General features: G+C 39.5%; 1 protein-coding gene across 1 annotated transcript in view; it reads right to left on the bottom strand.

The window, feature by feature from the left end:
* UBA6 (ubiquitin like modifier activating enzyme 6) overlaps nt 1-25956 on the bottom strand; it is a 29369-nt gene that overhangs the window by 2169 nt on the left and 1244 nt on the right. Inside the window, exons 3-33 of the mRNA XM_030947875.1 lie at nt 24385-24447; nt 23425-23519; nt 22563-22591; nt 21679-21773; nt 21073-21184; nt 19918-19998; nt 19237-19359; nt 16977-17100; nt 15657-15760; nt 15180-15242; nt 14639-14715; nt 13919-13985; nt 13369-13512; nt 12622-12689; nt 12279-12357; nt 12008-12088; nt 11581-11658; nt 10136-10317; nt 9681-9786; nt 8870-8959; nt 8680-8760; nt 7976-8104; nt 7092-7143; nt 6921-6984; nt 6030-6099; nt 5348-5419; nt 4532-4649; nt 3339-3532; nt 2079-2206; nt 1198-1285; nt 735-829 (exon numbers count right to left, since the gene is read on the bottom strand). Of these exons, the coding sequence (XP_030803735.1) occupies nt 735-829; nt 1198-1285; nt 2079-2206; nt 3339-3532; nt 4532-4649; nt 5348-5419; nt 6030-6099; nt 6921-6984; nt 7092-7143; nt 7976-8104; nt 8680-8760; nt 8870-8959; nt 9681-9786; nt 10136-10317; nt 11581-11658; nt 12008-12088; nt 12279-12357; nt 12622-12689; nt 13369-13512; nt 13919-13985; nt 14639-14715; nt 15180-15242; nt 15657-15760; nt 16977-17100; nt 19237-19359; nt 19918-19998; nt 21073-21184; nt 21679-21773; nt 22563-22591; nt 23425-23519; nt 24385-24425 (2930 nt within the window). The 5' untranslated portion in view covers nt 24426-24447. The remainder of the gene's footprint in view (nt 1-734; nt 830-1197; nt 1286-2078; nt 2207-3338; nt 3533-4531; nt 4650-5347; nt 5420-6029; nt 6100-6920; nt 6985-7091; nt 7144-7975; nt 8105-8679; nt 8761-8869; nt 8960-9680; nt 9787-10135; nt 10318-11580; nt 11659-12007; nt 12089-12278; nt 12358-12621; nt 12690-13368; nt 13513-13918; nt 13986-14638; nt 14716-15179; nt 15243-15656; nt 15761-16976; nt 17101-19236; nt 19360-19917; nt 19999-21072; nt 21185-21678; nt 21774-22562; nt 22592-23424; nt 23520-24384; nt 24448-25956) is intronic.

Below are 25956 nucleotides of genomic sequence, written 5' to 3'. Positions count from 1 at the left end.
GTGCATCCACTTGCTTCAGCAAAGCCTGTGAGCACTGACTACCACACACTTCACAGAAGCTGTAAGGAACAGATTTTAAGCTGAAGTAGTTCAGTCCACAGGTAAGGCAGAACTAAACCTGGGTGAGATCTGGCTGTTATTTTTCAAAGGCCTTCAGTCAAAACCCAATGCCTTGCCTTCACATCCTACCAAAATGCCAGGGTGAAACACCTCAATTTCCTGTCTGTAAGCAGCATAGCAGAGCCTTTTTGAATGTCATCATTCTTAAAAGGGCTGAACTGATTTAGAATCTCAAGCAATTACTCTATTTGAACAGACTTACAGAAATCTCAAACTGCAAGCAATACATTATTCCTTCAGAGCTTAGTTGCTAAATATCAGCATTAGTTTTAAGCCAGTTTCAAAACGTTCTAGTAGTCTTGTTCTGCTTGAACCATGGTACATTCTTTCCCCTCAAGAAATTACTGTCAGACTTCTTTAGCTTTCTCATTCTGGTATTCAACAGTTAAAGCAGCATTTTGCAAGTCTGCTTTTCTCATCAAAGAAGTTAACTCACTCTCTCTTTTTTCTTTTACAAAAAGTAAGAAATTATCTTTTTTCTTCCCAAAGTATTAATGGCTAGAAACCACTTTGAGAGAAAATACTGCTGTCAGACACACATCCTTTGATACAAGCAAGGAACATAATTTGTATGTGCACTTGCATCCCTAAATCCATTTTCCAGTTATACTTACGTCAACTTTAATCTTTTAATATGGCCTGGCATCACAGGAACATAGAGCATCTTGACTCCTTGTACAACCATAGTTGGTTCAATTCCATATTTCTCCTGGAATTCACAAATTAAAACTTGTTAAAAGACTAGAACAGCTGCCCAGATACTACTGCTGCAAATACTACAGTTAATGATTCAAATCCATAGGATCCAAACCAGAAAACCTGCTAATGCATGGATGCTGATAGAAAGTTTTATTAAGGTACATTTGAGCCGAATGAATTAACAAGGAATTTGAAAACAGGCTTGAATGCCTTTACTTAGAGACATTCCCAGTGACATTAGTTATTACTAAAATTATTCTGGTTTGAACAGTAACTTGATGGAAATAAAAAAGAAAACAAAACACAATTCAACCACAATTTCGACAAGAAACTCCCTTCCTCTTGTCTTGTACTGACCCAGGACAGTAGATAACTTACTCTGACAGCATTTATGAAGTCCAACAGAGTAAAATCCTCTTTCCCATAAATTGTCCACCTGTCCCAGATGGTAAATGATATCCCATTTCTGTTTTAAAAAGTGAAAGGTTGTTACTTTAAAATGTGAATGCAGTCATTCCCTTTAAAAGCGTATTGGAGAACTGCCATGTCTTCTTGTTGATGTGCTGTCTAATCTTGAGCAAAAATCTCTTCCCTCTCTGCTGCCATTTCTCCAGCCCCCTTATCTTGCTAAGCACAAGACACAGTAAGACCTCTAAGTAAATGTGGTATCTGATAGTGAAGTTGCTGAGTTTTCAGACCTACTAAAAAACAGCACTTGTATTGAACAAGATGCAAAAGCGTGTCCGGGATGTTTCCTAAGAACAATGCCACACATCTACCTTCTCTAGATTTTTAAAATCTCACAATTAACAGCTTCCACTGAAAAACAATCTAAGCCTTTAAACCCACTATTTTTTTTAATTAGGACAGATGAATATGGACTGCATTTTCCAAACAGGAAATTCTTGGGTAATGCATTATGAGACACCCTTGGCGGTATTACAAGGATCACTAACACCTCTAGCAGTACACAGGAAGTGGACAGCAGAGTTTGATAGCAAGCATGAAACAATTCATCATTTTCCAAGATTAAACAACAAAAAAATACCCTTGGATATCTAGAATGCTTATCTGGAGTATGGCCACAAGCTGTGGTTCCATCATAGCTCTGCTATGTGAGCACATAAGGCCTTAATGTGGATATCTGGATTTAGTAACTATTCAAACTTCTCACTTGTTGGAATGGTTCAGCAAGTTCTAAGCATCAATTAGTATATTTCCAAATAGTGTCCTTGCCCTTCTGCCATTGTCCTTCCTACCTGATTTCTGTTCTTCTTACTTCAGCAGTTTCTGTAAAGACCATTATGGGAATGGCTAGGTTCAGAAAACAGTTCTTGTATGCATCAGCTGGGTAGCCACCCACAACTTTGATGAGTTCCAGTGCAACCTGCAGTAAATTAGAGTTTGCTTATTAGGTTTTAGTGTTATCAACTCTAGTGTAGTTAAGAGGCCAGTAACTACCAAGGAAGTTGTTAATGAGATCAGCCTTTGTCCAATCAGCAGAGTAAATAATATGGAAATGCAACCCACTATGCCACATAAATAAATTCTGTTGCAGCCAAGGGAAATACTTAAAAACTGTTCTTAATGTAGTACTTTTCCAAAACTGTTTGGTTCATGCAATCTCCACAAAGCATGAAGTTCTCTTGAGATGCATGAACATGAACTACTACAGAACAGATCCTTTATACTCTTGGCAGCAGCATTCTAATGGAAATTAGTACTAATGGCCAAAAACAAACCAAAACGCGGAATTCCAACCCATCTTTCTGTGCTGCAAATCAAAAGTAAAAGCACCAAAGGCTCACCATGTTAAGGAAACTTCCCTTTTTGACCATTCAGGAGCCATTCCAGCAGCCACACTCACACGACCAAAGATTTTCACTGCTGGGACTAAATCCCCTTCACAGTGGGCAGCTTCTCAATCACTATCTTGCTACTTATCCCACTCTCACAGCCAGACAAGGTTTCCTTGCTGGCTGGACCCTGGGTTTTCCTTAGCAGAGTCTCAGACTTCTAGGTTCTTTGAGTAATTTCATCAGGATGTAGCAACAGAATAACAACTCAAGCTGGTGCCTTGGAGAAGGGGCCCTGAACAAAGGACTACCTGGGCTTCTGTACCCTTACAGTCTCTGTGCTCGACAGTCCAGGGTATTCCAGCTCAGTCCTCAGCTCCTGCTGTGTCCCTGAGTGTCTGGTCATCTGGCTAGGCCACAGGCCCCTGTGCCCCTCTGTTGTGCAAAGGGTCAGCAGTTCATGACCTCTTGCATAAAGCTCCCACACAGAGCTCAGCTGGCACTGCTGGCACTGCAGCTCTACGCTGAGCTGCCTGCACTACATGCATTCCTTAACAACCACACCTAGAATCAAGCATGACCTTTGCTATTGGTACATGAGAAATAAATCCATTTCTTTAAATGAGCCTCTGTCAGGGTAGCAGTAATCAATACCCAGACAACAGCAGTTAAAGGCAAGAAACAGTAAGAGAAAGAAATATGCATTTTAAAAATCAATCTCACCAGCCCTGATACTGCAGCAGTAGCTGTTGCAATGGCAGGGATAATCTTTCCAGCAATGCGCTTTGTTTTGAACCGATCTGCTGGTTCGATATTGTACATCTTGGCTCGCAGGTTCGACGCTGCTGTTACAAAATCTATGTGCCCATTACTATCATCATCTTTCTCGAAGGAGATGGGCTTCATTTGCAAGTCAGCTGCTCATAAAAAAAATATAAAAGAGCAAAAAATTTTTGTTAGAAAACTGAAGATGTCCTAAACATAATTTAAAGGAACATAATTTAAAGGACTAAACATAATTTAAAGGAACTAGAACCTTAACAAATTAAACATTTCACATCCCTGAGCTTGGTGCCTTACTTGTTTTCCTATGCTAGGAAATGCCCCTCTCAATACCACTTGCTAATAATGAAATAAACATCAACAGAGCTCTATAATTTTACTTTCCTTGCACCACCAAGAACAGATTTTGAACATCCCTATGGCTGTTTCTCATACACCTCACCTCACTAAAGCTCCATCCTGAAAGAATTCCCTTTTAAAGCTTAGTTTCCCTTTTAGCTTAGTTTAGCTACAAAAATTTCAAAATATAGACTCAGTAGCATTGGAATCAGAGTTTTGGGTTGACACTCCATGGAATGAGTTAGGGATAAGCTAATCTTTCCCCCGAATTCATGGGCTAAAAAAGTTTGCACGTAGTTGTTGCCTAGTGGTCTCTTTGTGTGTCCAAGCACAAAATGGAATGCAAGCATCCTCATTTTGAATCCAGAAGATGCTGAGGAAGACTCTTAACGGTCTTCACAATTTAGGATCATTTCAGATTGAGAACTCTTAAGTAGTGACAGTCAGCCTTCTCATGCCCAAATAATTTGCAGTCCATCTGGAATCCAGCCAGCATGCTTCCTCCCTCCTTAAGAGTTCAATTCCCCACTGCTACCTGCTCCCTGTCATCAGTGTGGTAATTACAAGCAAGCATAACAGAAAGCCTAAAACTTCCATGTATCTCAGAAATACAGAACCATATGGTAATGTCAAGCAACAGGACAGGTATCTGCATGGCACTTCAGAAAGCTTTAGATATCAGCTCTACTTCTTGCAGAATTCCAGAACTGCTTCATCCAAAGATGTGAATGTCACTAGTGGCAAATGCAAATGCACGATATTACTAAACTATGACACTGGTTTGCACTACTCACTTGCCAGAGCTTCATTGGATAGTATAGACTTTTCCAGCTGGAAAATAGCATTTCTTTCATCCTCGCTGCTGACAGGACTATGATCTGGTTTTCTTGCAGTTTCATCAGTCTGTACAACCTGCAAGTGTGCACAGTGCTTGAGTAATAAAATACATTAACTTCATACAGTGCAGCTGTCAAGTGTCCTAAATTTCCTGTCTTCCTTGCAGGCTTTCCTCCCCAGCTCAAGAGAGGCATGGATTTACTGGATCAAGTCCAGCCAAGAGCTTCTAAGAACATTAAAGGACAGGAGCATCTCTCATACAAGGAGAAGCTGAGAGAGCTGTGATGGTTCAGAGTGGAGAATAAAAGGGTCAGTGGGATCCTACCAATGTGTACAAGTATCTCACGGGGGGTAAGTACAGACAGCACAGTCTGTCCAGTGACAGCACAAGGGCACAAACTGAAGCACATAAAATTCCCTAAAAAACACACAAACATACTTCAAAGAAAAAGAAACAAACAAAAGCATCCCAGAAAAATTGTGATGATGGTTGAACACTGACACAGAGAGAGGCTGTGGAGTCTCTATTCTCAGAGATATTCATAACCCAGTGGGACACAGTCCTTGATGACTTGCTCTAGCTGCCCCTGTTTAAGCAAGAGGATTGAACTAGGTGTTCTTCAGGGGCTCCCTCTAACCTTAACACACTTATTTCCCCAGAACACACTATAATTTGTGTTTATTTCTCATTAGCATCAATGCAGTAGTTGGAGATGTGGGACACTGCTTGTGGAATATTTTATTTTTTTCTTTAAATCAAATATTACACTTACTTTGTTTGAAGGTCTAAACTCTGGTACCTTCACAGATGAAATAATCCCCAAAATGGTTTCCTCTGACAAGTCCTGTTATAGTTTTGAAGAAAAACAATTTAAATTCACATCAACTCAAAAAGGCCTCCACAAAAAGACTATAAATACAATAGGATGTCACAAATATTCAGTGATGTTTCAGCTAAACATCATCATTAAAACACCAAGTGAGAATTCATTTGGCACAGCAAACCAGAGCAGTGTGAAGTGCCTAGCACTTGAAAACTGAACAGAAGTGCAAACCTGACTGACAGGAAGGTCCAGTTAAAAAACAAACAAACAAACAAAAAAGATAAGCAATGTAGAGGTGGTAAGCAGTAAAAAATAAAACCTCCATAGCATACCTAAGACTAAATTTTTTTTAAAGCCTTAAAGAGATTTTTAATTTAGTTCAGTAGTTATATTGCATCAAAATAAGTAATTACTAAGTTCAGTGCTTACTGAAAATATCCATTACACTACTCATTTTTTCTCCAGGTTAGGGATTTAAATAAAGTGTAAGCAGCTGCCAAACAGACAGTGCTGAAGGATAGATTACTGTAAGAATCACTTCAATCAGCCCTTGAAAAGAACTGGCAGCTGGACATAGGCCCAAAGTGAACACCAGGTTAAGTTAAGGGAACACTGTTAGAGTCTGGATTACCTTTTCTGTGAAAGGAACACAGTACACTGTTGCAAAGAGCTTTGCTGTGCTCACGATGAAACCATAGTGCCTAAAGAAAAAATAATTATTTTTGGTTGGTCGTTTTTTCTACTTCAGTTGCCCAAAGGTTTGCAAACATACTGAGAAACAGGACTTCCATCCTTCAGTGTAAGCAGTACAAAATAGCACTTTTTAGTGACTCTGAAGTTGTCCCCAAAACTAAGCAAATTTTGATGAGTGGAGAGTTAATGAAAACCATGTCTCCTTATCCTTTGCAGTCAAGCAAACAATTACAAATGGTCATATGACATCAATATGATAAAAAGCTTAACCTCAGAATTACTTTGATATTTACCATGATGTCAGTTTTCACTCAAACCAAAAACAGTGATCCAGTTTCTCAAAGCAATTGTAGATATACAGCATATAAAAGCTTTTTAATCCATCAACCGCATCCCTTTTTAAAATTATCTGTAATACCCAAGCCATCTAGATCAGACCCAAATTGAAATGAACGAGAAAAGTAGTCCCTTCACTAGGTCATTTGGCACATCCTGCATTTTATGATGTGGACAGTGGGGGTAGGGAGGTGTGACAGCAGCAACTCAGTAATTCTGCAGCCATATAAGACATGAAATGGGTTGTTCTAAGCCATTTCACATTAGATGTTGTCAGAACAGCACCCTCCAATCCCATATCAGTGAAAGTTAAATTATCTGCAGTGGAAGTATTTGGCAGCTCACCAAATCTGCCACAAGATAAGACTGTGCACTAACAGCTATTGATTCCAGTCCAACTTCCAGGGCTATAAAGCCACTGCCTTGCACTTCCTGCTGTAAGGTGGGCTTTATAGGATGCTAAACAATGCATCTGGGACAGTACCATACTTACAAAGGATCGTTAAATTCAAACTTCACTGGGAAAGGAGGCCTCTTTGGTGACTGCCAAAACAAACCTGGTAGGAAAACAGACTTAAGATGAAATCCTAAGGAACCAGGAGCAGCAACAACATGACATATGCCATCAATATGCCAACAGGCATAAAGGGGCATTTGTACTTACTTCCATCTTTTAATCGTGTATCAAGGGGAAATGAATGAAGGAGCTGAAGAGCCTAGAGGAAAAGCCAAAGAGGCTTTAGTAATTTGTCACATAGATTGACATGACCATACTAAATCACGCCTGACTAGCTGAAGTAATTTAAAGAGTTAGGAAAATCATCAAACACCTTTGTCAAGATGGACAGCTTAAAGACAAGTACTACTAGACAGAGTGCCTGCCCATTTCATTCACAGAACAGAGAAGACAATGTCACCTCATCTGTACAAAGCTCAAGGAAGGCATTTAATCCAAGAAGCAAAGCATTCTTCCCCACCTTATTGTCACTTTAGGATTCTTGCATATGGATTCATAACTTGGAATGTAATGTTTTCTCAATATGACAACTACCACCAGGGATTCTGTATGCACAGGAACGTTTATCAATCCACAACATCCCAATCCCATCTTTCCTACAAAATTACACACATACTTTAGGCAACACTGTGGACCAGACTGTCAGAACAACTGGCTCTTATTTCAGAAAAATCTTTGAGAAAATCAGGGTTACAAAGGTGAGTTCAGTAACGGGAGTTTACTGCAGGAAACAAAACCCACTGCCTAATAAAAGACATCTGATAATCCTGATACTTTGGAAAACAATGGAAAAATGCCAAGAAAACTGCATGGAGACTACTGCACAGAGTACTAAGAGTGAGTTAATAAACAAGACCTAGAAGTGCTAGAGTAGAAAGGGATACAGCATTTTTAGGTTTCAAGTATAGTTTGTTATTTATGAAGAGATGGAAGTGAGTGCAAAGACTTGGACACCTCGTTATTAGAGCCACGAGGCTTTCTAAAATCCTCATCATCCTCATCACACCACCCCATTTACAAGTCTTACCTACCTTATGGCTAAAATACTTTTCAAATTTTACTCTTGCTAGTTCTACACACTGAGTCCATCTTCGGGGTCTTCTACTGAGAGTTTTAATAACATGAAAACAACCTTCCAAGCTCTCTCCTGATTTTATTCGCTAGAAAAAGAAACATGGAAATGTTAAAACAGACAAGATTACTTCTAATCCAGTCCAGTCAAACAGCAAATATGTTTTTAGTAATCCACAAGCAAGAAGAAACAGAGGTTCACTTCACGAAATATTATCCTTTATGTGCTCCTCTCCACTGGGGTTTTTCCCCATTTACTTCCCAGCCCTTTGGACCACAGGCCATTACAGACTCAAAATAAAAAGACAGTAAACAATTCCAATCTAATTTATTACTACTTGAACTCACTTCAAACTCAGTCTTACTTTCATTTTTCCTAGCTAGTTACACATTAGTGTGACACACACTAATCACACACTAGCAGTGTCTGAGTCTTTCTGGTATTTCTACATCATGTACAGAACCCATGAGCTGGAGAAACTTTTCATTATGAGACACACCAGAACTACTGTTCATATGATCAACTAATGACTTGGCCAAGTAAGTCTTCAGGTTTTCTGAAGAAACTCAGAAACTAACTGTAATCTCACTGGCCTTAAATAGAAACAAAATCCATAAAGCAGTAGTTTAAACCCTCTATTTTACCCTGGCAACATTCCCTTACCTGTAAAACTTCTTCTGCTGATGGATAGGTTTGCCAGAACTTGTTAAACAATGAAGGCTTGTGAGAAAATGAACTTTCAAACTGTAAAATAAAAAGAACAAATATGGATTTATGCAAGAAGAATATCAGATGCCCACCCTTCCAAACACACATGGAGTTGTGCTGAATACTAGAAAGGTTAATTCATTACCTTATCTCTTGCCCACTGTATCGTATGCTCAATAGCAGCTGGGAAAGACTTCAAGGTGCAAAAAGGTATTTCTTCCTCTGGTGGATCCCGCTGTAATTAGAGAGTTGCATGCCAATGCAGGCTTACCCAGGTTAATTGTTAATAATTGCACCAAGAACTCGTACACTACACAAGTTAAAAACTCTGCTGTTACAAAATACAAAGTGGCTTTGTATGCTTAAAAATCGGTTTTATCAGCGCTAGCTAGTATTGTCAATTCTTCTTTATGAGGAATAATCTAAACTCAACACTGGAAAGCAAAACTGAACTTTGAAACATAAACAACAGCAAAATTGACAGACAGCTTTCCAAGATGCGGAGCTGGCATTCACGTACACTTTCAACATGAAAGTTTTTCATGCCCTGTCACTCAAGGCCAGAAAGACTTCTTTATGGACCCTAACAAGACAACTAGGATGCTCAAAATCCTGTCTCTGTGTCCACATGGCCTTATTTCAACCAGTGAATTTCTCCACAAGAACTTAAAATAGAGGGATACTGCACGTAGTGTCTATCACCAATAGAGCCTGAAGGTTCATTTTCCCCTTTCCCATTCAAGCAGAACTATCATGTATGCTTGTAAAGAACTGCTCAAATTTTATTTCCTGTGAGTTTTTCTTCAGAAACAAAGGAAGCAGTTATTTCCTAACAGTATTGTTCTGCAGCAGCTCAAATAGCCCACTAATTTTAGAAAGACACAAAAATGATCAAAGAATGAGAGGGCATCATGGGACAAGCTACAGAAGGTGAGCAATGGTCTTGAAAGACTTACATGACTATTGTAGGACTCTGTCAGATGGGGCACAATAACTTCTGTGTGTCCTTTTGTTCCCATAGTTCCAGAGTCTATAAGAGGACGCAGGTTTGCTACACAACGACTGATATGGAAAGACACAGACTATCAGAGTACGGAACAATCTCTACATTCTTGCCTTGCAAACATTACTGGAGTGCAACTAGAGTTGTCTCTAGGCACTTTCAGAAGGGCGGAAAGCTTACACCAAACTCAGGGGAAAAAAAGAGATTAAATAAGAATTATTCAGGTTAGATCAGGATACCACACACCTCAACACCTGTGGATTACGAGCATGAGAATTTGTAAATGTCAATATCTCTACTTTTAAATTTAAATGCATATTTTTATGCTTTAATAACCTTAAAACTGACAGAGTATCCTCACCCTCATCAGAAGTTAACAGTTGCCCTGGCTTCCCTTCCACCTCCTACCTATCAATGTATCTCCTGGCTTCAACATTGTCCAAAGCAGTCACAATCACATCTTGCTTGGTGTAGAATTCATCACTGTAAGTGTTCTCAGTGGCTGGACAAACTTTATTGATATCTGAATCAATCTTTATGTGAGGATTGATGTTCAGAGTTGCTTCTGCTGCAGTGTAGCTCTTAGGTTTCTGAAAGCATAAATACAGGTATCAGCAATATGCAGATAAAGAACATCAGGGACACAGAAATAGCAATTTCATTTACTAATCAGACAAAATTCACTGATAGAAATGTTAGTATGCAAAACACACAGTAAACATTTTTTTTATTCATACACCTCCCTCACTGATAAATACCTTATTGATCTAGTTTTATTTTTTGTTTTATTTAGTGTTTCAGAGAGGACGTGGTGGTGGAAGTGCTTAAATGGTTTATCAAGTAACAAACTGATGCCACGTGCTGCCACTCATAAGAACTTCTTCAAAAGAAGGGAGCAGCTCATGACTGTCTGAGGATAAACCCATCAGTAACTCTGAGTCTATGCAGCACAGACATCAAGCACGTGGGAATAATCACATTACTGCAAGGCATTCCACACAAAACCAATTTCAGAAGCTAAACTGAAATAGAGTTCTTGACCTACCCAATACACTTTTAGCCATAGCACAATTATCTAAAGATCAGCACTCAAGCCTGTGGCTTCTAAAAGCTTGCAGGGTTCACCTTCCATTTATCTATCCACCCCAAGTGCAATCTGTTCCCAGATTTGCTACACATAAACAGGAGGCAGAAAATTCAACTGTTGAGTTTTGGTCAGGGGAAGCCTTTTTCCACACTGCTGTCATGATCTAAGCCACCTTTATTATTTTGTGCTGTGTTTGCAAGGACTGGGATGTTCTCTCTGCTTCTAAGGAATTAACAGCTTCTCTGTTATGCATTTACTGAATGTACATGTTGGGCTTTTTCAAAACAATTTACCAGCTTAGTGAAAACTGAATTAAGTCAGAAGACACCAACTTTGGTCAAGTTCCATCAGCAGCAGCACTACTGAGCTCTATCAAGAACACTTCTGCAAGCACTGTCTATTTTTTGTGGTTTTATTTTCCCCAAATTTCAATGTCATAATAGAGCATTTCTGGCATAGTAAGGCATGGCAGGCTCTTACACAATACCGTACTCATCCAACTGTCAAATTTGAGAGATTTCATTAGTGAAAAACACCAGTACAAATTAAGATTAGACAACCAAAAAAATTTTACCAATTTTACTTTTAGTGATGAGTTGGATGCCATTGGAGTTCTAGGTACTGTTTAAAAGAACCCCTAGATTTCATTACAGCCTTTAAGTCTTTTCTGGACAGAAGTACAGACACGCACAAGTTCAGCTCTCTGTAGGGACACAGGACCGAGAAACACAATAGTCCAGAAAATTTACTCAATAAGAAATCCTACCTGTATGTGATGAGGTCGAAAAAGAAACTGCCTGTTCAGGTTGGATTTCTCTATCAAATCTGGATCTGTAATTGTAACCTAAGTCAGAAGGGGCAAAAGCAACAGCTGAAGTTACAATTTAAGTGTAACACTGAGCAATGATCTTGATCAAACTTCTATAAACACTTGTCAAAACAAAACACTGCTATTGGCATCCACTGTGGCCAAAGCTCAGCTTACTGACTGACTACATTTTGTTTTAAAATCAAAATACACCAAGATTGCTGCAAGTATATTCTGCTTTTGCACACCCTTCTATGCCAAGGCCACTGTATCCTCTGCACAGAGATCAACCTGAAATAAGACTTAAGCTGTTAACAATTTTAGGAGTCTAATTATTTAGACTCACACTACTTCTAATGAGAAGTAAGGTTAACAGGTGACTTACCAATCCTTTGTCTTGCCCAGTACCAACACCAAGAAGTGCAAAGTTTTTTAGCATTTCGCAGCCTATGGCTCCACAGCCAACCTAAAGAACATTACATTTGTAGAATCACAAATGTTAAGTAGAAACCACAAATACAAGTCCACTCCAATTCTGGACCTTTTATTCTGCAGTGGCCCATCACAGAGCTGCCCTCATGTATTTTGGGGACAGTAGGCATTAGCTGTACCAACAAAGCATTTGCAAACAGTGTAACAGTGTCAGCCATACTCACCAAGAACACATTCAAATCATGGAGCTTCTGGCATAGAGAGTCTCCAATACAAGCCCTCAAGGCATCGTATCTATCTCCCCTATGCAGGCACAGGAGACAAAAACAGGAGACTTCAAGCTGCTATTTATCATGGTGGTACCACTGATGCCAAACTACACTTTGACATGAACTAAGAAAGTCAGGCAGAGTATAATTCCTATTCATGCTGAAATAGGACACACATTCTTAACCTCCAACCTGTCCCTCCAGCAAACAGCACTGAATTAACTTTAAAAGACATCTGTGCCTGCTTGAGACTCAGATGTGAACAGTACATAAGCCAGCAGTTTGTAGTTATATTTACCGTGGGAGAAACTCCTCAGAGCCCACCTTCTCTAGAGGTGTTACAATGTCTAAAACATCTATATATAGCTGCAAAAAAAATGAAAGAAAGAAAAAAAATCTATTAAAAACCTGTGAAAAACATTAATGTTATTTTAAGTTAAAAACTAAGTACTTTGTATGAACAACAGAGTCTGGAAATGTAGGAGCACTAAGTTTTTACTGGAAGACTACATAGCATCTGGTACCATACAGTTCACTTCACAATTTTAGTGGACAGGAAAAAGCATTTGGACACAGAGGGGAAAAAACATTCACTCAAACAGGTGAGCTGCAAGTTTTTGACTTCTGACAGGCATGTTACCCCTCCATAGGTAACTCTGAAGATTGTGACATTTTTTAATCCAACTGTACTCTGACATTTATCCTGAGAGTCTGAAAGCCCTGATCTTACGTACAGCAGCTTAAGCTGGTATCTGCACTATATCACACTTTTGCATCCATGCAGTGACAAGCCAAGGCTCTTTTTGCTAGTATGGAAAAACAATATGCTATCTGAACCCCAAATACAAAAATTTTGACTAAAACTGGCTGTAATTTTATTGTACACAGAAAACCACTACTTTTTCTAAATATAGTCTCAAATATTTTTTTTTTTTAGTTCCATGTCATAGAAGTTGTTCAGGTTACTCTGATCATACAGCATTTACACACAACGATCCATTCATAAGATGTCAAAATAACCATCCAAAAACCAAGACAGCCTTACCCACTGCTGCAATGGAGAAAATTTTCCTGTTACTGCTTTCAGGACTTCCTGGCTAGCAACACCACCCACTGCTGCAGCCAAAGGAGGTAGAAATCCCTGAGCAGTTCTAGACAGCCATTTCACCACATCTCCATTCACCTGAGGCTGAAAAGTAAGACACAGGAACAGCCTTTACCCCCTCAGTGAACAAGTCAGTGTTTGACAGTTTCACAGTCCATCTCTCTTCAGTAAAAGATAGATTATTTCACTCTGACTAGGAAAATGTTTCCAGCAAAGACAGAGCCACCATATACCCTGTATTTGTCACATGCATTCGTCTAAAAACTTAATTCACATCACCACAGGACCAGCCATCATGTCAGGTCAACATTCAGTTGAACCCATGCTGAAATCCCATTCTGTTTCCTCACATGGCCTTCAGATAGCCAGCTGATCTATCCAAAGATGGACGCAAAGGGCCAGAACAAGGACCAACAACTAAAGCATGAGTTTTAGGCAAGTAAATAAGCAAGTAAAAAGTGAGTCATAATGATAATGGTTCCTTACTCACTTTGTTTTCCAGTGTTTCACTTATAGAAATGGCTATTTTCAGCATTTCCTCAGCATCTTGAAGGCATCTAGACACCAGGGTAGAAACAATAATGATGACTTAAACATTCCAGAGTTCTTCTAGAAACACAATCAATGGCAGAAAAAAAGCAATGGATACAGTAGGAAGTATGGAATCTCACATTATCCTTAACAGTGAGCATTCAAGATGTACTTCTAAATGCTAGGGTTAGCTCAGGAGTCTCAGTGGAAAAGCCCGTGCACAAGTACAGTCTTAAGATTTATATTTCTTAAGTAATTTTGTCTCATTTAACTCAAAATTACACACATCAAGAACTACAGCTGAATGAAAAACACTGAAAATTAAACCCAAATCATTTAGGTTTTTTAAATCCATGAACTACAAGATAATTCAGGATCACTGAAACAACTTTTCCATATCAATCCCACAACGTGAAAAAACTAGAACAGAGAAGGCCTCCCTCCAGAAGTATCTCCTGTCTGCCTGGGCCCAGAGAATGTCATTGCCATATTGGGAAAGCCGTGTTACACCCAGACACACATCAGGTAACATTTTTCATCTTTCCATTTCTACATGGTCTCTCAAGTACATGTCTCTCAAGACGGGGAAGGTGCCATGCTGCACAGCCCCCCAGGAACTACACCAAAAGGAGAGACCGGTCTGGTTCAAGGCTTGGCAAACACAGAACTGCTGCTTTACCCAATGTTTGGTCCACGACCAAAGTTCTCCTGGAAGTGGTTCAAGGCAAGCATGGCAACATGGATCTGCAAAGGTGCCTGTTAAGACAAAAACAGCTGTTGATCAGTTACAAACTAGGAAGTAATGAGGCAAACAAAAACAACTATCTGAACACTTCTGTTACCATTTCATATCTTGTCTCTTAAGTACAACACTCAAAAAAGTTTTAAAATGGCCTTAAAAAGTGAATTTGAAATACATTTTATTAATGTTTTTTAAAAAGTGTTGCTCAGTAATGCAATTTTACACACATTCAGCACCCACTTCAACCAAGTCTAACTGAAGAGTCCCCAAAAGAATTTAGAGCTGAAATTGGAAAGTGTAGTAATCTTCTTTTAACTAGACATTATAATGCATTGCATTTTGCCAAACATCAATAACAAAGCCCAGCATTAAGGGCAAAAAGTAGAAATTATATTATGTTAAACATAAAGTTACAGATTACAATTCATGTATTTTTACTATTAGGGCACTTATGCCCAAATCCTAACATGCTAATTACCTCAGGCTTGCTAAAATCCGGAACAAGGCATAATGGGTTTGTTATCTGCTTCTCCAGCCGTTCCTGGAATAACAGAATTCATGACAACAACACACCACTTAAGAACACCACAGCCACTGCTACCTGACAAAACAATACTCTTCCTACAGAGATTAAGAAATACATATCCTTTCTGACTAGCACTGCCATTGCTCCTTTCATTATTCATACCATACTAGATGCTAAAAATAATTATCTACTGCAAGTTCTATCAAAATGGTCAGAGAGATGTTTCACATCCGAGTGGCAAGACTCATCTTTAAATAGGTGTGCTGTCTGGGGCTGTCCTGTGCAGAGCCAGGAGCTGGAATCCATGATCCTTGTGGGTCCCTTCCAAACAAATTCTATAATTCTAGGAAACATGTACATGCTGAACTCTGCTTCCAGTGCTCAGAGCATTAATGCCTGAGAACCCAGCTCTGTGAAGCACACACTTACAAAGTAACACATCTTGGGCGTCTTCACTTGCACAGCTATGCCTCCATGCAGGTAAGGCTCCATCTCTGATGTATCACCAATGCTGAAGGAGTAAGGTGACACCACTGAAAAGAGAAGACAATAAACAGTGACAGATGATTCTAAGTGTCATTGGATGCCACAGTTCTGTATACAATGAGGGGGGAGATTTGCCTGTCCTTTCTTTCAGTGCTGCAATTTGCAGTGGGCAACCTTATTTTGAAAGCATAAGCACAGCTGATCCTTCTAACAGGATTAACCCAGAAACTGGCAGAGGGACAAAGCATTAGTTTCACATCATCTGTTATGAAATGAGCTTTTTTAAGTGGCAGCAGATTTAACAAGAATTCTGATGACCACAGCTCTTTAACAAAAATGAAATCACATGTAATTTTCTTTAGAACGTGCACAGCAGTGTCCAGTATTAACTACTCTGAGTAGGACTTTAGCCCTGTGATGAGAACTACAGGTAATCAAAAAAGGCAGCTGGAGCATTTTGTCACATCTTCCCCCTCATACATGAGAAACATCATTCAGGCAAGGTAAAAAGACAGAAAAATTGTTAATTTATGGAAAACTAAAACCAAAAGCTAAGAAATGAATAGAGGAATGAACTGACTGCAGCATCAGTTCTAGCAAAATACAAGGGCCCAGAGGAAACAGATTCAAGCACATGTTTCAAGGGTACTGGGTTTTGTCTCAGACCACAAAACAGTTAAAAATAAACAACCCCTACCCACTTGCCCTCTCTTCTGCTCCAAACAAACAGACATTCAGATCTGGGAACTAAAAAATTCCCCAGCATCCAAAAGGAACCAAGTAGAATGCCTTGAGACATGCATAAAGTAGAAAAAAGCAGGGTAGATGTAAATCATGAAAATAACTTCAAGAGCATTCTTAGAACATTGTCAATGCATCCCTGTACACTTAAACTGTCACCCAAAAAAGCTACAAAGCAAGCAGTGACACACTAAGTGGCATCCAAAACCATGACAGAAGCACAGGCATTATGGGACCCTCCAAAAACCAAACCAGTTTCATCAGCAGACAAAGGATGGTCAGCTCAGAGGCTGCTAACTAGATTCCACAGTTTGAGCTGAGCCATTCCATTGGCTCCTTAAGTAGCAAGATGAGTTCAGGTAGACTTTACTAAATGCCATCACAACACCAGGAAGATCTTTGCACCAGAAAGCAATTTTTGGTGCAAAAACCCAGCACTCCTCTGACTATGGTAACTAACACTGCAGTGGCTAAATCAGGCCAGAAAATAAGTACCTTGCAAATGAGCCAGCAGCACTTTACCTGTTATTTGGTGTGTGGATCCATTCAAGCATGACATTCCATTAACTTCCCGAAAGGTTAAGAACTGTCCTGTTTCAAGCCTGTGTGGATGATTTTCAAGGCAAGTGACAATACCAGGATTTGACTGAAATAAAAAATGGCAGTCAGCAAGGAGGAAAGTCTCTCATGCACAGGGGTCACATTCTATTGCAGGCACATAGCTTTTTGTCTACTGAAACGGCAGTCTCTAATACTTTTAACACCTCATTTCTGTCACAGCAAGAGAGTTACCTATGGCAACCTTTTCAGTCCTACGACTTTCAATTTAACAGCGTTTCTACAACACAAACTTTCCCATTTTCACTGTTTTCACTTCTCCGTATGTTAGCAAACTGCATTTACTAGCTCTCAGCAGTTAACCCCATTGTTATGTTCTAAAACAGTAGCAGATTTATCCCCCTTTTCCAAACTAAAAATAGTCCCCATGTTCAAAGAAATTTTCAGAGGCATTAAAAAAATAAAGTCTTGCAAATGGTGCTTATTACTCCATGCTTCCTTTCTGTCTGATATCCTTAGAAAGGGCATCCAAACTCAGTCTCAAAAGTTTGGAAGCTTAAAAAGCTGTACAGCATACAGGAGAGACACAGCTTCAGCAGGTCACAGACAAGCTTACAGTTGCAGGAATCTCAGACAACATCTCATCCTGTTACGGGATGCGATGCCAACCTGCCATGCACACAGAGACCTCACTGCAGTCTGAACACAGCTCATCAAGACCTTATGCTGCACCTCAGGCTGTAACCTGGTGGATTTGCAAGCAAGCCTGGCCTGTAAAGTCTCCTCTCATCCCTTCCTGAGTCTCCAGTATAAGAAAGATTCCAGTTAAGGAGCATAGGACTTAAATACAGTGGACCACATTGTCTGTGGACAATGAACAATGGCAAAGGAGTTGACTGGAGAAAATTCTGCTCTGATTTAGGGACACCAGTGCCACCTTGACCCTGTTTATGGGACAAGAAGAGGCACTTGATGGCATTCAGTGTTAATTCTCATCAGTTTTACACTTCAGAGTGGAAGAAGATACAACTAAAGTCAAGCATTTGATTATTAAACACAAGGCATATATACAAATATATATTCATTCCTTGACTTGGCAGGTAATCAGCACAAGCCATGAAACTCATCTACATACTCCTATTGTCATCTTATTGCAGGGGTTCCATACTGTTGTCTCCTTATCACAGAAGTTTCAGACCTTCTTGGTGTTTCTCGTGGGCTGCTCCTCTGAGCACTGACTCTTTCTTCTTCCCAAAGCAGCCAACTGACTCCAGTTCTCCTCTCAACCAGCCACCCCACTCTTTTATGGCACTCTTCTTCTCACTGGTTACAGATGTGGCCTGTTACAGTCAGACCTGTTCCTAATCTTTAATAATTAGCCCAGGTGCAACTCTTTAGGGGTAAGATTACTTTCTACACTATCTTTATTTTCTTATATTCTATCCCCCTACATACTCCTTATGTAATTACTGAGAAAATCAAATCATCCATTCCCTTTTAAAGGCACCAAGGAACAGGCTACCCAAACCATCATATCATAAGCTTTAATCCAGACCAAACCCAACCTGCTGTACAACCCCTCCTAGATTGGTTATTTTATATCTAGACTGGAGATAGGACCAAAGACCTGCTGCTGGATGAGTGAGCTTATTGTCTGGACTTCCAGAACTGAAAAAAGGACCTAAAGTAATTTCCCTTTATAAAACAATAATACAAGATTAAACGGACATCCTTACATTCTGCACTGGAAGTACTAGCAATAATGTGCCCTTCTCATTGCCTCTGCTTTGGTAGGTTAAAATAAACCTTTAAATTTCTTTTCAAAATATGCTCTCAATTCCCTTGATTATGCCAGTAGCCTGCCTGTAAGTGCTGCCGCTTCTTATAATAAGGGCTCTTTTCATGCCTATTTTCACGCTTCCTTGCAAGTCTTACCCTATTCCCACACCAAAATTACATCCTTTTCTTTCTACATCCCCTCATTTCTTTCTCCTGCTCTCTCTCCAATCAAAAAAATCATTATTGTGTGTTACATAGTAAGTAACAACCAGGAGGCAAGGATAAGAACAAAGTAACTAAAGTAACTTTGCTTCTCCTGTAACACCAATTTTAAATTGCTTAGCAGGCTGCTCAAGCGAAGCACTCTGCCACTCTCGTTTTCAAAGAGCCAACAATGAGTCCTTTCAAACACAGTTAAAGCAACACAATGACTTTTATCCCTTACTTGTGTTATATTTGAAATGAAGATCTCCTTTGGTTCCTCTCCTGTTGTATCCAGCACTTCAAATTCATCACCAAAGTCACAAAACAAACGTGAACATACTCCATACACATCTGCACTGATGAACTACAAGAGAAAATAAACATCATGTGCATCCCTAGAACAGCACAAGCCAAAGATATGATGCCTCACACTGGAGCTGTAGAAGGCCAGCAGGTTTGATTCTACAGTGGAAACCGGTTGTGTACTCAGGCCACTCTACACAGGACAGCACCGACAATAGACCTTGAACCTGCAGGAGCATTTCTGAGCCCATTCACAGCACAGGACTAACATCACTCACTACACAGTGAAATGCTGCCATCTCTGCTTCTCTTACACTCAGCCTCAGCACATCCATCAGTCTCAGCACATTCTTTCAGAACCATTCTGAGTTAACAGTGAAAACTATTTCTTTAACATGACTGCTTTTTAATTCAGGACCAAGCTGTGGTTACCTGTGCTGGTATCCAGATAATACCAGTAGCAGCACTGTATTCCCAGCACTCCTGCTGCTGCATCAACATGCCATCTGCATTGAATTATATACCTCATAACCAGCTTTCTCCATTTTTGGAAAGAACACCCTGGAGATCCAGAATGCCCACTGTACAGATTATTCATGTGTTGCATTTTTTCTATTACCTTAATAGGTGGCTGCTGAGCATGACAGAAGTCATTAATCTTCTTCTGCAGCAACAGACTTACTTCAGTAAGTATGACACACTGTGAACAAGAACAGAAATACTTCTAAGACACTGAAAGCAATCAGTATCTTCAGGCTATGACAAAACTCAGTACCTAGACCAAGTTACTTGAGTGTCCTGACTCCTACCCTTAAAAGAAAGCAGTCTTTAGGAAGTTTTTTCATTAAAGCAGACTGGTTACCACCCCACAGGTTCTGGAAACAGAATGAGTAAGAACGGGAACAGCAAATTCTCAGGTTTTTGTTTGTTTGGGTTTGTTTTTTTTTTTTGACTGCAGCTGTGGAATTCAATACCCAATTAGAATATTTACCAAAACAGTTATGGATAATCTCAGCAAAAATGTAGATTTTGAATTTTAGGATTAAAGCTAGCAAACAAACATAAATAATGCTCATCAGTGCACACCAAGAAGTCTGCACAGGCTTCCAGTATTTGCGGTCATAAAATTGCAGACACAGAATTTCTACACACATTCCTTTAATGTCTAGGACAGTACTGGGTTCCAAGGCACATGCACTGCAACCCATTCAGTTACACTGGCCTGCTGTAGCTGGGACATTCAGAAACTTGGTGTGCTTGTATGTCAGCCACACAGTAAAAGTTCCCCACTCAGATTGAGCCATGCACACAGGCAAGAGACAGCTGACTGAACAAATGCAAGTGCCCTCACTCCCCACAGAGGCACTTACATTTCATTACGTACATACATACAAGAATAATCTAAATATACAGCCTGAGCTTCTGCTGCCTGGAATATACACAGAATATATGTAGAACATCTGTGCTATGTAGCTGCAAAGGTCACAGGGTCACCTTCAAAGAAAAAAATTTGTACAGCAACTCCACTTAGCTATTTATTGTCATAGTAAATTCCACAGTAAGTGTACTAAGAAAGTGGTGAGAACACAAACCCACTTGAAAAAAAAAAAGCACAACACTTCAACAGTCTAAATACAAGACCCACTCTTTCATTTACACCATCTCAACATATACTTCAAAGTTCTTCGTTCTATTTACTTACATAAAAAATCCAAGTTGTATGCTCTGAACAAAATACACGAACACACATACAAGTGCTTTAAGAGTGACATACCTGGTAGTGCTTTAGGAAAGACAGATCTGTGGTTTCATCTAGTGGCACAGTTGATGCTGCTACATGGACATATGGATTGAGTTCTGCAATACGAGGAAGTGTGGCCTCAGCCCTGAAAGAAAAACAATTTTCAATTTTTTACACATCTACAAAACTGTATTTTCAATATAGAATTTCATACTACACATGCCCTACAAGAGAACCTCACAATATCTCCTGGCAGCAACAACAACTCATTTATTTACACCTCAATTCCTAGCAGGTCTGAAGAAAACTGCTGTGTCCAATATCCCACAGGACTCAAGGATTGTCTGCTATCATGGCTGCTGTCCAGTCTTGGACAAGTGGCTGAGAAAGCCCAAGGAAGAAATGCATGCTGGCCCCCACTATCAAATTTGCATAACAAGCAGTGACACTTGTGACTCAGAACCTCAGTCCCAAGTCTAGACTTCCTCTAATATCTACCTGGCCACTGTATTCACAGCCAGCAACTCCAGAGAAAGGGTTTAACGGGTATTTGATATGTACTAGCAGCTCTTGGACAACAAGTTGCTATTTTTGATGCTGATGAGACCATCAGGCTCTCACTCCAAAGACTTCACTAACCTGTTCCTTTGACTGGTAACATCATCTTCATGTATGAAGAAGTTGATCCCCAAATCCCATTTTGTGCAGTGCTTGGTGTCATGAACTGTAAGAGCCTAAGAAAGTTTGTCAAAAAGCATTTGCTGGAAGAAATATACAAGGTCACAGCACCCAAAAGGATGGATTAAGCCCCATAAAATGTTGGAGGACTAACACTGCAGAAGATTCAGTTGTAGCGCATATAAGAACAAGCTCTTCCAACCACTTTCCCAAGAAAACTCTTACTGTTTGAGAGAGCAAAAGACATCTGCAACGTGCACTTCATTCAGTATTTTCCTCACAGTTTGCAGTGATAACAGACAGCATTTAAATATCAAGGATGATTTTTGCCAGACTGTGATACAGGGGCAATTGTGATCTGAAAATTAATGGACTCACTTGATTTTTTCTATTGGAAAGAAGAGTTTTAAAAGGCTTCTTGCTAATAAAATTAATCCCAGCAGCACAAAAACAGTTGTTGGATTAAAACACCCAACCATTCTAATGTCTACACCAAAGGATTCTCATGGATGACAAAATAAGATAACATACTTTGAATAGTTTGGGTTTTGAGTTTGGACCACTCCATTTAGGAGAAGCCAATTTGTACAAAAGGATTCAGTATCTAATCAGCAGCTGGCTAAATTATTTTATGAGATATTTCAGAGCACAGTGGACATTAATGTGAGATTCTAACAGTACCACTAGAACTTCCAAATTATTCAAAGTTTTCACCCCTAGGTTCTCACATGTTTTGCAACCCTTCTACTGAGAAATAGATTCAGAAACTTTAGATTAGTGTGTAGTGTTTTGCCTTTTTCTCATGCTTACCCAAGAATACCCAACAACAGAATTGTTTTACATACCTTTACCCCAGCCAGAATGATGTTTTTGGCTGAAAAAATAAGAACAAAGCAAAAACAGAGAGAGGGATTATTGTAAATTACTTGCAAATCTGTAGTTAGATAGTTATTCAGGTGGACAAAACAGTATTTCGTTGTTAAGAACTTTATAGCTTAAGGGTTTTTTCTCTTTTACATTTGGCTCAAGAATTCGACAGCACTCCAGAAAGCAAAATAACATAAGCAAGGTTAAAAAGACTCTCTGCATTTGTCATTAGTCAGCTGTTCATCCCACAATTGTGATTCCAGAGATAGTAATGACAACAAACTGCAAAACCCCATGATTCTGTTCTGGCATCTGGTGAAAAGAACCACTAGAGGCAACTGAAGGAGTAACACCCCAGGCATGAACCAGCCAAAACAACATCATCTTGCTCATGAGGAGTAAGGAAAATTGTTAAGGAGCCTCTTGTATCAGGGCAGTTATGCATTTTCACCAAATAGCTCTGTTCTCCCCACACACTCTCCCATACATGGGAAAAATTTGGGCTATAGCTATTCCCATAATACATTCATTGATACTGATACCTAAAAGAGTAACTTGGATTACCTGCCCTAAACCTTCAGCCAGGACACAAGATTTGGGTAAAGCAATCTGGCTCATGGAAGCACATTTTAAACTAAAATTTGAAATGTTGTTCTAGTAAAATGAGAACTTAATCCAGGATCTTTCCTGCATCTGCAATGTTAGTAATATGCATCATGCACACATAAATTCACTCAGTTCAGACATGCTTATTATATTTAAATTTAAGGTTTACAAGTATTCTGGGACGGTATGTTTACCCACACTTGTGTCTTTTTAAACATATGTTACCTAACTTACCAATCTCCACCCCAAGGCCACCTATACCACTCAGGAACACGTGGGACTGAGCCATCTTCTGCATTGCTGTGTCTCCAAGAACATACCTCTGGCGACTACAGCAAAGACAAATTCCGATCAAAACAAGATACAAAGTCAAGAGCATATTAAAGCAAGTCAGGAATTCCCAGTCATTAAAAAACTTCTTCAAAATTGAAATGTTTATCAATGAAATATAAGATTTGCACTCACAATGCATATAGTGAAATGCATTTGGTCAGACCTTGTCAGTGCCAGGTTTTAGAGAAGATAAATAAAGTTATAGTTTTAAATCAGTGCAAAACTTCTTCAGGATAAACAAAACTTTTGGAATTAACTATTGAAGACACAAGCATACAAAAGTATTTCTTTGTTGTCAGAAATCTTCAGAACAGAGGGTGACACAGCTTTTGTAGTCAGATCCTGAAATGTGGGAGAGTCCTAACATCCATCTGTACAATTAAACTTATACCATTCTAATCATCACCTTTCTCATCAAGGAAAAGAACAACTTTCTTGAGGCTACTACCAAAAAGTAAAGCAACACAATACCAGAAGTACTTCACTGAATTGAAAAGAAGCCTTATTTGTTCTGCATACAAGCATTTTTTAAATTATTGTTTACTTTTTGATTTACAAAGAAGCTTTTCATCCCACCATGCTTTTACAGGGATACCATTTGTCCCAGGAGAGACTTTTTGAACAATTACCAAGGCAAGTGATCTCAAGACATTCCCAGCTAACAAATTAAACTAAACCAAAAGAAATATGTTTTTTTAAATCTACAAAAAAACCTCAAATCCAGGGTAACAGAGATATTGATGATGAGGACTGAGAAGCACAGCAAAGGCTGAGGGATGAATGAAATTTTAACATTACTGCATGTAAATGTAAGTGTTCCTGAAAAGTCAGGAACAATGCTTAAAAATCAGACAATCTTACCTATACAAAGCATCATCAATTTCCATAGAGTCTGCTGCCATGATTCAATGTGATCTGTTTACACTAGAAGGGTTACAAAAAGAAATGAGCTGGTTGTGTCAGATGCAATTTCACAGCTGGCACCCCCTCCCTGTCCCACTCAGTTCTTCATTAAAGGAACTGAAAAATAAAAAAGTGATGTTACACAGGAATCAGAACATCATAGCACATGGATAAAGAAAACACACACCAGCCAGAAGACAAAAACCCACAAATCTTCAATAAATACTTTCAAAATACAAACAGACATTAATTTCCCCACTGAGGAAATGCAAGACTTACTTATTATATTTGCCAGAGTAAGATTTACTGAAAGAACAACTTCTTTTTACATTAAGAGCTCCAAGCTGATCAACTTGCATCCATCTGATCAGTGGGTTTTTTTTGAAAAGAAGATAGAAGATCACGGAATGGCTAGAAATAGGCATTTATGCTGCATTACTTCTATGTTAATTTAAAACCTTTAAGAAACAAGTGTTTCAGATAACTGAAGAAACCGACACCCAAAGATCTGAATTACTGCAACATTCAATTAAAACATACAGTTAGACAGTTTGACAGGACTGTAAGAAAACATGTAATCGTTGCTATTAACACCTTTGGCCAGTAACAAGGATGTTTTCATTGTTAAGTTGGTGATAACTAAGCACCAGGATTAGGAAGAAGATGCCCCTGGGTACCTTGTTTCTTACTTATGCACACTGGGAACTGGTGCTTCCTGAACGTGGCAGGTGACTGCCACCAAACACAGGATGACCAAAATAGACCCTGTGTGTACTTTTGTAGTAGCGATAGGAACTGATGTTCTGGGTCACATATCTTATTTCAGCTTTCTACAAACTGCCTTGGAAACTACACAATAGCTGACAACCCTGTCTCCTGAGACTGAAAAGTCAGGGCCCAGACATACTAAGGACATTTTTTTTGGAGAGCACAGATATGCTCTAAAATAGCTTCCAAACCTGCCCAAAATATAATTCCCATTCACTGTTCAGGTGACTCTGGCAAACACTGTAACATTTCAGAAGTATGGTACCTGCAGTCTGTCACAATGTGGAGACTGCAACATTCTGACCCAAAATTCATCCTTTTGGTTTTTTGAAAGAGCTGAAATAGCACAGCAAGGGACAGAGTAACATTGGACACAGGCCACAAATCTCATCCACAAAGCTCCTCCACCATGTGGATATTAACTCCTGCACTTCAGCAAGCACTCAAGGCAGTCAGCATGAGGCAGCTCCTGCACAGCCCACACCACCAGCCACTTCAGAGCAGCTCCCATGCCCTTGACACCACATGGGCTGAAGACAAGCAATGACCATTTCACTAGAGCCAGGTCTCAAGCCAGAGTGCAATACACCACATCTTACAGTCACAGGCACTTCAGTCCCTGCTTAAATAAGGGCCTTCATTTCAGCCACTGCCTGAGACACCAGACTGGAGGTCCCCTTCAAAGCAAGCCATCTCAGACCAGAGCTGTTCTGCTCCTCCACAACCAGCCTCCACAAACAGCACTGGCACTCTGGGACTACA

Source organism: Camarhynchus parvulus, chromosome 4 (assembly GCF_901933205.1).
Source record: "Camarhynchus parvulus chromosome 4, STF_HiC, whole genome shotgun sequence".
Classification (NCBI taxonomy): domain Eukaryota; kingdom Metazoa; phylum Chordata; class Aves; order Passeriformes; family Thraupidae; genus Camarhynchus; species Camarhynchus parvulus.
The sequence above is the reverse complement of the archived record's forward strand: the minus strand, read 5'-3'. Positions and strand labels throughout refer to the sequence as shown.